Source organism: Callionymus lyra, chromosome 17 (assembly GCF_982586985.1).
Source record: "Callionymus lyra chromosome 17, fCalLyr1.hap1.1, whole genome shotgun sequence".
In the NCBI taxonomy this organism is placed as follows: Eukaryota; Metazoa; Chordata; class Actinopteri; order Syngnathiformes; family Callionymidae; genus Callionymus; species Callionymus lyra.
The window spans coordinates 13,968,985-13,980,629 of NC_141834.1; the positions used below are offsets into that span (position 1 = coordinate 13,968,985).

Here is an 11,645-nt window from a genome sequence, read left to right on the forward strand (position 1 = left end):
ACTCGGTCGGATTGATATCTTTAAATTATTACAGAGAACACGATGAGTCACTCACTCTGCTGCCAACGTGCTTCTACTATCAAATATTGCAAATACTCCTGCAGTTCACTGAAGCATTCAACATTATATAACAGTATTAGATCATATCGAAACACTTTAAAAACACAACTTATAAAACTTACTAAACATATCGTCGATATTTCTATGTGGAACGGTAGGAATTATACAACACTTTTTATTAAACACTAAAATAGTGATATTTTGATTGAAATAATTTCATAAAATTGATGTTAAAATAAAGTTATTTCCGCTTAACTTGTACCTTGAATACATTTAAAAGGTTCTTGAAGCGAGTGAAAATATCTTAAAGTATTCTTTCAAAAGAAGAAATGGAAAATATCAGTGAAACAGCCATTTTGTGGATTTAATAATATTAGTATCAGGAAACAAAAACATGGTTTTATCTTCATATAATATTTGTCTTGACACAATTTAGTGAAGAGTAATACTACATAATACGACAGTGATAACTTATCAATGTCTAAAACAACATGATAAATAACTGTTAGAAAATTATGTCAACTTATGTGATGCAATGAGATCATTCAGCGATTCATTTCAAAATAAAACGTGCTAAAATCCACATGGTTGTTGGTTGACGAGGTTGAGCTCCTGCGAGGCCAACCATCTGTCATCCTGACGTGTTCATGAGCAACGCGCTGCTGGAGGCCGATGACGACGACGACGACGACGACCTTGACCTGGACGATGAGCTCTGAGTCAACAGTTATTCTTCGAGTCTTCCTCGTCACGACTTCAGGATCTCGTCCCTCCAGCTGTCCCGGTCCCGTCGCTGTCTCTTCCGGGCCAGTTCCGGGAAGTAGGCGCTGTTGTACGGTCGCTCTCGCTCGTTCACGTCCGTCCGCGGGTCCTTCTCTTTTTTGTTCTTCTGAGCGATGAGTGCTTCGGCTTTCCTGCGTTCTTCTAGCTCCCTCCGCAGACGCTCTGCTCGCAACTTCTCGATAGAACTGTAAAGAAAGTCACCTTTAGCTGTTAGATGAACAAATATCAATACGATACAGTATCGATATTCAACAGCAATGTATCGTTAAAAAATAATCTTATTATCATTTTAATTTAGGGGCTTTTAAACCTTTTTTATGGTTCAATAAAGTGTTTAAAATAAAATTCTGCAAGTTAGCAGAAGTCACTACATCTTCTGCAGCTAAAGGAACAATAAAATCTCGCAAAATTCCGATGATGACTGAGGACAAGAGGATACAGTCCAGTCAAGCAGCTTTTAAAGCTGATGTTTTGGACATATTTTGGTTTTTAAAAACAAATGAAAAGCAGTTACGACTTCGTCAAGAGTCATTTGGTCTGTAAATTCTGCAACACCAGAATCAAGTACTCGACAATACTACAAATATATACTTGTTACTACAGTATTACAATATATTATACGCATTGTATCGCCAGATTCACCCTAGAAGTGAGCAAAGAATATTCAGTCAATACCATACCTCTCTCCGCTGCTCTTATTCCTTCTGTCCTTCTTATCCTTTCTCTTGCTCCTGTAGTCCTTCTTGTAATGAACCCCCAGACCTTTCTGGATGTCTTTGATCGGGTCCAGACTGTTCTTCAGGCGACAATCCCTCTTCTCTCGCTCCTCCTCCGTGATGCCCTTCTTCTTATCGCTTTCTTTCATCTCCTCCTTTTCGGTGCTACCCTTCATGTACCAGGGGGTGACCTCGGTACCCGGTTGCGGACCGAGCGACACCAGCAGACCGATGGCTCGCTCCTGCTTCTCCTGTAGGACCATGAAAAGTCTGAGACGGGATTCTGAGGAAGATTTAAGAATGTCGGTACCTTTTCGTCTTTCTTCTCTTTCAGGTACTCCTCGTTCCCCTTGTCCGTGGACTCTTCCAAAGGGAAAAGATTGAGATGTTCCAGCTCTGCCTTTTGTTCACTCGGTCCTGCATCTTCGACAACTTCTCCCGCCAACTGGAGGGACGCTCGGGCCTTTTTCCGCAGATACTCAGTGCGAGCCTGTAGAAAAGAAGAAGCGAGTATCACGTCAAATATCATATATCGATCTGTTGGTGATAAACGATGGTTATTGAAGAAAGTGTCGTCACCTCCTGCTCGGCTCGGTCCACACGCCTCTTGGCTTCACGCTCCTCCTCGGCTGCCTGCGCTTCATCTTTACGCACACGCTCAACGTTGTCTTTGTTGCGCACGTGCCAGCTCTTCTTCGGCAGAATGTTCATGGTTGTTGTTGTTGTTGTTGTGGCTTAGCTTAGCAGCTAGCTAACTTAGCATTGGGCTGTAAACAGAAGACAAAACAAGGTATAAATACTGTGTTCAATCAATTTAAAAATCCTAAACATAAGTCTAAACCTTGAAGAAATCTACTACTCAGTCCACAACAGATACCTTTCTAAAGATCTTAAGGACTCGTGCTACTATTAAACTCCCTTTTATCTAAGTAATTCATTTTGTTTTAACCTGTTGTCTTTTATTTCATGTATGTTTTAGCCTACAGGGTTCCTACAGCAAAAGGCAAGTTCAATTCAAGACTTAAAAAAAAAAGAATGTTCATAGCATTTGAAATCAAACACGAGACAAAATCAACTATCATCCAAAATATATTTTTATAATTTCAGTCAACTGAAAAATCTTCCTTTGATCATGCTTATTAAACACAAAGTTAATTCTCATTAAAAAAATAATGTTACCAGATATTTTCAGATTTGAAGTGTACATCATATCTTTACTTATTTTGTGTCCTAACTTTTAAGACTTCTAAGAAATGGGAACCAATACATTTTAATGCAGTTTAAGGCCTTATTTTTACATTTGTTCATTGAATGGTTTTTAAGACTTTTCATGGAACCCTAACAAAGCTTTACATCAATCTTAAAACCTGTTTATTCGAACAATTATTAATCCAAGAATGTTTTATGTATCTAAACACTAGTTTCATATTATCGTTGTGTTGTTTGAAATTCTGCGGGTGGGAATGAAAGTGCATGTTATTCATTTTCTCATCTTTATTTTATTCTTTAGTTTATTATTATTGTTTTCTGTTGCATTATCAATTAATTTTAGTTTTTCGTTTGTGTGATACTATGAACAAGCATTTACGTGTGTAATACATGCTGTTTGTGAAGTCCTTTAGTCTAAAACTAATAAAGGTATTTAAAATAAAAATTAATCCTATTAATGACGGACAGAAGGAAAAACACTGGAAACTAACACAAATGTAAAATAGGTAAACAATCTTTGAGCAAAGCTAATGTTTGCTAGCTCGAGTCAACGAAGAGAAATCGTTTATATCCCTCAATATTTAACGCTTTTATCACAACACAAACCATTGTTAACACAACAAATCTCTTTTAACACAGTCCAGGACCTTTTATTTCAAAACAGGCGAAGAAATGAGGTCTTACCAGAAGACGATCGGCTAGTTAGCTAGTAGCTACACACAGTCCCCAACCGGAAGTGGACACAGCTTGTCATAACATGATATTGACAGTAGATGGCGGTATAATCACTGGTTCATGTTTCCCTTTCATTTAAAGTGCACTTTATTTCTGGAACAAATCCATTTAGTCTATACTTATATTCTTAATTTATTAAAAATTCTGGCATATTTAATACAACAGTAGATGTACTTAATAAAATGTTATTGTTATTTATTTTAAACTTAACAATACTTTAAATCTATAAAATATTTTACTGAACAAAATGCTTGCAAGAAAACCATTAATGCTTACACATCATTTAACTTGTGGTTCTTTTTCTCTAAAGACTCATATTTTACCCACTAGTGTTAGCTTGATTTATTGAATGATATAATCCATTCTGTAGTTGTTCTTTTCTTCCCTTCATCATCATTATTTTTTCTTCTTGTTTTATTTTATTTCCTTTCAATTTTAACAATTAATGTTTCCACATAGTTTTGCCTTCATGATATTTTCTAAGTTAATATCGATGAGTAAACCTGCTGTTTACAATATTGTTTATTCCCCCCCAAAAAAACTTGATTTCATTATCACCAATAATCCCAATGATCCCATTATTAAACAATTTCACAAAGCAGATCTCCAGAAGAATTAATAAAGTTTATCCATCTATATTACGTCAACACCGATCATACAAACACTATTATCTGCCTAGCGAAGGATTTAAATAACATTATTAACTCTTGTGTTGATTGTTTTTTTATTATACAGGCAGATAATCAAAGAGGCTCTTCGTTTTTCTCAATTTGTTCACATTGAATTCCCCTATCTCAACCTCTCCTTTCACTGTTTTTCCTCTCTCTATTCATTCATGTTTTCTTCTCCTCTCCTCCTATACTTTTCTCATCTCCTTTCATTACTCTCCATGCCATACATTCTTACTCTTTTTGTGTGTTGCAAGAACTGAAAAACAGTTTGGCTGCCAATATAAGACATGAAATACACAAGCAGCTTTACAGGAAGTATATACATGATGAACATGTTGTATTGCAATATGTTCTCAAACGACTGCCTACCTGTGTTTTGTCAGTATATTTCCCCATATTACACCAAAATATTTTTGTAATGTATACTGATAGGGATTGAACAGATTGTGACACAAAAAAACAGTACTGTTAATTAAATGAAAATGGTTTATTTGACAAATAAAACCAGTAAACATTCAGAAACAACTGCAAAAACATTATTTTTATATCTGAAAATATACATCACTCATTACACAGTGCAAGCTATATACAGACCTCTGTACTGTGTGGGATCACAGACATCAATGTTACTGTTGGTTCTGCACATGGTCTATAGTTTTAGAGCCCTAGTCATGGTCCTTGTCTCTCTGCACAAGTCTGAACACATATGAATGACCTGGTTTACAATACATGAAACCTTTTACCAGTCTTTATTATTTACAAAGATCGTTAACAACTCAAAACAACTGCATCTTCGTTTAATCACAAACATACAAAAGACACTTATGTTTGAAACAATGCATATTTACCATATTCAGAATTAGAAAACTTCTATTGCCACTGCTGTAAACACAACACAGACATGTGTTATGGACGCATTTCAGAATATGTAAATGAAACAAAAAGAGATTAATAAAAAATAAATAAGGAGATATTGCCATAAGAGGGCATATAAATATTTTTTTTTTTTTTTTTAAATAAAGTAAGATAATTAAAGAATCGTGAATAAAATATTATGAATAAAATATTAAATTATATCTGCACACAGGTAAAAAGATAACAACAAATTAAATTAAATAAAACCTTATTACTACTGGATTCAGGCAATATTACGGTTTTAACGAACTTGTTATATTAGCATGTGGGTAGCTAGCCTAGCTTACCTACAACAATACGTGTCTATAGTTTTTTCTACAAACCTTGTTTGATCCGAAAGTATAAAAATATGTCGAAAAACTCTCTGATTAAAATGTCTGCGTCCAGCAGCTGATAACAGTTAAAAAAAAACGCACAAAGCCAACTATCAACATTGTTGCAGTCGCCATTGTTTCCGGTCGTGTTGTTGTTGTTAAACGTCATATCCCGTGGACGGCGGTGGACGACCTGAGATGACGTGTTCGTGCGTGTGCGCCGTATCCGAGTCGCCAGATGACCCTTGTTCCATTGTTTTGAGGAGCGAGCTTCGAGGACCGAGCCCAGCATGAGGAAGAAAGTTAAGGAAATGTTTGGCACCACCGGACCCTCGTCTCACCAGCCGCGCTCCGAGGAGGACCAGGACGAGAAGAGGAAACGGATCGAGCGACCCCAGACCAGCACCGACCAGAAGGAAGTGGAGACCAAGAGGGAATCGTCGAGTCTTCCTGCCGAAGGTGTCCTAAGGGAGCACCGGACCTTCAGACACCGACCGGACTCTGACGACCAGGAGGACTCTGAGGACCACGAACCTCCATCTGACCACGAGGGAGAGAAGGAGGATCCTGGTGGAAGGAGAAAGAGGTCCTGGTTCGAAGGATCCCGGACGAGTCCGAGGTGGTCCTGCGAACCTCGCTCGGACTCGGAGGAGGACTGCGAGGAGGAGGATGAGGAGCAGACGCTACGGATGCAGTTTGAAGACCAGGATGATGAACTCAACACAGAAGTAGGAGAAGTCGTTGAAGTAGAAGATGTGAGTCTTCTGGTGGCGCCGCAGACGTTCCCGTCCCAGAACGGGTCCATCATCTGGTCCTCTAAACCGTACAAGAGGATACAGCAGGAGCAGCAGCAGCAGAAAATGCAGCCATGGCCGCCGGGACCCACGGCGTACGCGGTCTCCAACGCCAAAGACATCGTCTCGACATTTCGCCTCTTCCTCACGCCGGAGATCGACAGGATCGTCCTGGAGGAGACGAACCGCGAGGGTCTCCGGAAGCACGGGCGAGACAACTGGAAGCAGGACATGGACGAGGTGGACCTCCACGGCTACATGGGCCTGCTCCTCCTGGCCGGCGTGTACAGGTCCAGGGGCGAGGCCACCGCCAGCCTGTGGGACGCCACCAGCGGGCGCGCCATCTTCCACGCCGCCATGTCGCTGGACGACTTCGACGTCTACTCCAAGCTGGTGCGCTTCGACGACCGCGAGACCCGGGCGGAGAGGTGCGCCCGCGACAAAATGGCCGCCGTGAGGAGGGTCTGGGACTTGTGGACGGAGCGGCTGCCGACCCTCTACAACCCGGGGCGTCAGGTCACGGTGGAGGAGCAGCTGGTTCCTTTCAAAGGTAGGGGGTGAAAATAGTTTTTAATCAAGAGTTGTTTAAAAAAGTTTTCTCTTCCTCTTGTAGGTCGTTGTCCGTTCCGTCAGTACATGCCCAACAAGCCGGCGAAGTGCGGGATCAAGTCGTGGGTGGCTTGTGACGCCAGGTCCAGCTACGCTTGGAAGATGCAGATGTACACGGGGAAGAAGCCGACATCCGCCGCCGTCGGAGGAGGACCAGGAGACCCGGAGATGAAGGAGACGACCAGTGCGGTGCTGGACGTGACGCAGGGCCTGACGGGTCGCAACATCACCTGCAACAACTTCTTCGCTTCCCACGAACTGGCGCAGCGGCTCCTGCACGAGCGGAACAACACGCTGATCGGCGCCGTCGGAGACGACGACCCCGAGCTCCCGAACGACCTCCTGGCGATCCGCGGGAGACCGGTCTTCTCCTCCAAGTTCGCCTTCACGCAGGACACCGCTTTGGTCTCCTACCTGGTCAGGAGGAACCAGAACATGCTGCTGCTCAGCACGCTCCACGCGGACGCCGGCGTCGTCAGCTGCCGCCCGGACAGGAAGCCCGTCGTCCTCCTGGACTACAGCTCCAACAGAGGCGGCGCCGACAACCTGGACGAGGCGGTCGGCGCCTACAGCTGCCGGAGGACGACGGCGCGCTGGCCCCTCGCCGTCTTCCACAACGTCCTGGACGTGTCCTCCAACAACGCCTTCGTGATCTGGAAGGAGCTCAACCCGGACTGGCTTCCCCGCAAGCACAACAGGAGGAGGGTGTTCCTGGAGCAGCTGGGGAAGGCGCTCGTCGCCCCGCTCATCGAGCGGCGGGCTCGCCTGCTCAGCACCAAGACGGCGGCGGCGGTCGTGGAGACTTTTCAAAGGCTGGCGGCGGCGAGGGACGGGGACGGCGTCACCGCCGCCGATCTCTCGACTTTGTCTCCTGCGTTTCCTACCCGTCCCCCGCAGGATCTGAGCTCGCCGCTTTCACAGACGGCTGGGTCCCAGTTCCCGGCTCTCGCCCAGGAGCAGACCCGCGCCTCGGACTTCACGGCCCCCGTGGTCCCCCTCCCGGCGAGCAAGAGGAAGAGGTGCCAGGTGTGTCCCTCCAAAAAGGACTGTAAGACGTACAACGTCTGCCGGGGCTGCGAGAAATACATATGCAGAGGCTGCGCTCTCCTGTACTGCCCCGACTGTGTCAACGGAAGACCTTTATCGACGGCTTAATCTGGGTCGTTTTGACCCAGTGTGAGCTTCTAATCAGCCCCTATTTGCCAACCACAGCTATTCATCCTTGGCTCGGTCGGGGAGGGTCTATTTGACCCTGTGTGAGGACAGAGGACGAATCTTTCGGTCCGGACCGAGGACAAAGACATCAGTTGTGTTTTATGTTTTGTCAGTAGATGTCCAAGCTTTTTAGAATTGATTGTGTGTAAATTGTGGGTAACAAGAGACGTGACATGTTGTTTATGGTTGCGAGAATACAAGAACGTCTATCCCCCACTCGCATGTCTATGAATCATTATTTAAAAATGGATAAATGTATCAGATTTTGGTGAAGAGGATACAAGTGAGTTGACGTGAAACTACAGAGTTGGTGACAGAATATGACAGTTTTGAGCAGAACTTCCCCAACATTGCAACTACAGGGACAAGCATTAAGTTCAACTAATGTGTTGATTTAAGTGCGTCTTAAATAGACGTTGGACTCTATTGTATCATCAGTATGTGTTTGTACAAAACTATCTTTTTATTTAAATATTTACTTTAGAAAGTGATCTTAAGCCCCGCCCACTGAAAACACTCGGACTCTGGAGATTAAATCTTGTTCACCATAACCACACCCACTCTGCGGTGATTGGTCAAGCATCAAGGTCTGTCACCGCGTGTCATCAAACCCGAAAGGGGACTTGTATTAAGATGAGTGAAGCCATTAACGAGTCATAGTTGACTCCGCTCTCGTAACCTCTCGTTCGCTGAGACTTCAGGCAGGTAGAACTTTATAGTTTAAAGTAGTAACTTCAAAACATGGTCATGATGAGGGACTTACTGCATCTTGGAGAGGAAGACTTCAACATTTTATTAATAATAATTATAATTATAATACATGTGAGTGAGTCAGGAGAGTTGGGTTTTCACATTAGTTGCCCTTGAAAGAGACACAAACAAAATCTTTGCACAGTTCCATGCCTCAGGTTCATCATGTCAAGGCTACACAAGCATCAAGGAAGATCATTCATTCATTCATTCATTCATTGACAACCACTCTATCCCGGGCTCGTGGGGAGACTATCCAAGAGGAAGATCAACTAATTAAAAATGTTACAAATTCGGCAGCGACCACATGCCGAGAGGTTGTAATTTCATCAACACGAAGCGCCACAACTATGGGAGAAAAGGGCATTTAAATAAAGTGAGGAGAAAAGTACAGAAAAGATAAGAACCTGCTTGATCTTCTTATCTGCTTATCACACAAGTGAAGCACCAGAAAAGTCTTGCCAGGTGATGAAGAGGTGTTTACAATATCCAAAGTGGATCCAAAATGGTTAAAAGACAGAATATGTTTTCACGTCACGAAAGTATCAGTGGTTGTAGTTGGTTCGGGACCAAATCTGTTCGGCAGGTCATGGATAAATGAACTGGTTATAAACTGTGTTGATATAAATAAGTTACAAACCCAGACCAGTGCATCAAGTCATGAGTTAAACAATGAACATTGCGCCAGTTAAGTTTATGTGGAGATTATAAAGTCACTGTAAATCTGGGTTTTCAATCTTGAACAGTACTCGATATCCAAGCTGGAAGATTTGATTGAAAAAGCTGACGGGTTGTTAAAAAGTCCAGCAAACTGGATGAGAGCCAGGTGTCCTTGGATGAAGCTACACAACGATTTCACTATAAACACACAGACACAAAGGTCTCTTCAGGCTCGACATCCTCAACATGGCCGTATATCTGCTGACCGGCCGAGACGCTGAGGATCATCTGGGGAAACAGGTATGTTAGGGTTCACCGTCAACCTTGACCAGGTTAAATGGTCTCCGTGTCCAGAATGTCTCGGGTAGGACCAGAGGACCAGGATGTAGCAATTCAGGAGAAAGTAGCAAGTAGATTAAACCGTTGAAAATAAGGCCAGGAGAAGGAATTTTATCTGTTTATTGTGTCTTCAGGAGAAAAACGCTGCAGCTCAAGAGTTCACCGAGTGATGTGAGATGTTTCTTGAAGCCTTCACGGCTGACCTTGGTTCACACCGGCAAAGAACGGTGTTGGTGTATGTTTTGTGAGAATGTTGTAGGCTGGATGCGTGCCAGGTGCTTGCCAATGCAGAGCCGTGTCAGTTCGACTCGACCCTGAACGAGACTAAACAAAAGTGACGGTTTCAGCGTTTATAGGATGCAGGACTTGTAGTATTGTCCAGTACTTGACTCTGGTGTTGTGATCGGTGTGATTGTCATCAATACAGTATCAAGTTTGAATTAATCAGTATTAAAAAACTCACACCTTGATAAAGATTTTTCTTTTACGGTTGGAGGTCGGCGCTCTCTGAGAGTTCTGGACTTGACGACTCGATACAAGTGTAGCTTCGTGGAACCTGAAGTAGAGTTTCTTGGTTAAGAGGTGGATGTAACTGAGATTAAATCCCTTTTCACACAAGGTAACATCAATTAAAAAAACCACCAGACCCAACTAATGAAAGTGAACTGTGAGATGACCTCACGTGAACTCCTGAGATGGAGAAAGAGAGAGCGTTTGAGGATCCAAAGAGGCTCATGCGACCATCAGAGGTGCAGCCAAAAAAAACACCTTATCTTATGAGCCGTGTTGTCACATCGCATTCCAGGAGGAAGGAAAAGACCGGTTTCATGTCAAGGACGCCGACCTTAAGCAAACTGGGTAAAGAGGGGTCGGCAGTTATCTTTGGAACGCTTCCATAAATATTGACATGGGAGGAAATGAGTCACGTGCACCGACCACAAACCTCTACTGTCTCTATAGTAGTATATACTTCAAATGAAAACTGTACCACAAATGGTCCTGAGACGTTGATAAACCATCATGGCCCAGCAAGACACTTGGATTATACAGTAGTTTCTGATCGTCACGGATGCACATTCCAAGTGGTTGGATGCACATCCTCTGATAACTTCCACCTCACTAGTGGATGCCTCAGAACTAGTTTTCAGTGACCAAGGAATTCCAGAGACAGATGTGATGGACATCATGTTCCAAGAGTTTCTGAGAAAGAACAGAATTCATCGGACAGAATGTACTGGACGATCGGTCCGGGCTTTGATGAAGAAAGCATCTGAAGTCAGTGAACAAACTCAAGTGCCAGGGAGACGTCATACTCCCCGGTCCACCACAGCAGAGTTGTAAACTGAGATCCACATTAGATTAAACCTTAGATAGGTGGTCCTGAAACTACCAGAGCCAAATACTATTCTGTTTTATTTACAGTGTTTGACTAAAATATCGTACCACCTTTTTTCACGACTGTATGTTTTTTGTTGTTATATTCACCTTCCTACATTTTGTGCTCTATTCTTTTGTTACAAACTGACCCCGGCCCCCCACATCAGAGAAGGGGAAAGTTTGTGGACCCCTGCCTTAGAGCAAGGATGAAACAATAGAAATATCATGTTTTTGGAAGGAGTTTCCAAGATGGAGACGGTTTGATGACATAGAAACTTCAGGGCCCTACAAGGTCTTATAAGCAGATGGTGATATTGTGCTCCGGCATGTGGACCAGGACCAAGATGTTGAGACTACCGAGACTGATCCGAAGAACCTGTTGAAGCTTCTGCTGTTGCTGGAATTCCAGGGATTCTAGAGAATAACAGTTGTTTTCTTTTTCAGGAGGAAACAGGGGAGTTGTTGTAGAACCAGTACCAGGAAATACAAAAGCTGTGA

The 11,645-nt window shown here is 43.2% G+C and overlaps 1 protein-coding gene across 2 annotated transcripts; it reads right to left on the minus strand.

The window, feature by feature from the left end:
• Positions 1–401: 401 nt before the first annotated feature.
• On the minus strand, positions 402–5,549 carry leng1 (leukocyte receptor cluster (LRC) member 1). Of its 2 annotated transcripts, none has more exons than XM_087778783.1 (5): positions 5,413–5,549; positions 2,139–2,326; positions 1,870–2,049; positions 1,524–1,810; positions 402–1,028 (listed from the first exon to the last, which is right to left on the minus strand). In XM_087778783.1, the coding sequence occupies exons 2-5, from the start codon at positions 2,268–2,270 to the stop codon at positions 809–811; spliced, it is 819 nt and encodes a 272-aa protein (XP_087634909.1). In that variant the 5' UTR covers positions 2,271–2,326; positions 5,413–5,549; the 3' UTR covers positions 402–808. The 2 variants fall into 2 exon arrangements, with proteins under 2 accessions (XP_087634909.1, XP_087634908.1); XM_087778782.1 differs by lacking the exon at positions 5,413–5,549 and adding an exon at positions 3,453–3,508.
• Positions 5,550–11,645: the final 6,096 nt, after the last annotated feature.

What these genes read in the sequence shown, in the direction of transcription:
- leng1 (XM_087778783.1), bottom strand. Translation starts at nt 2,270, where the DNA reads ATGAACATTCTGCCGAAGAAGAGCTGGCACGTGCGCAACAAAGACAAC. An exon ending in TGGACCGAGCCGAGCAGGAG is followed by an intron (nt 2,050 to 2,138) that starts GTGACGACACTT and finishes TCTTTTCTACAG; the next exon opens with GCTCGCACTGAGTATCTGCG. An exon ending in AAGAGAAGAAAGACGAAAAG is followed by an intron (nt 1,811 to 1,869) that starts GTACCGACATTC and finishes ATGGTCCTACAG; the next exon opens with GAGAAGCAGGAGCGAGCCAT.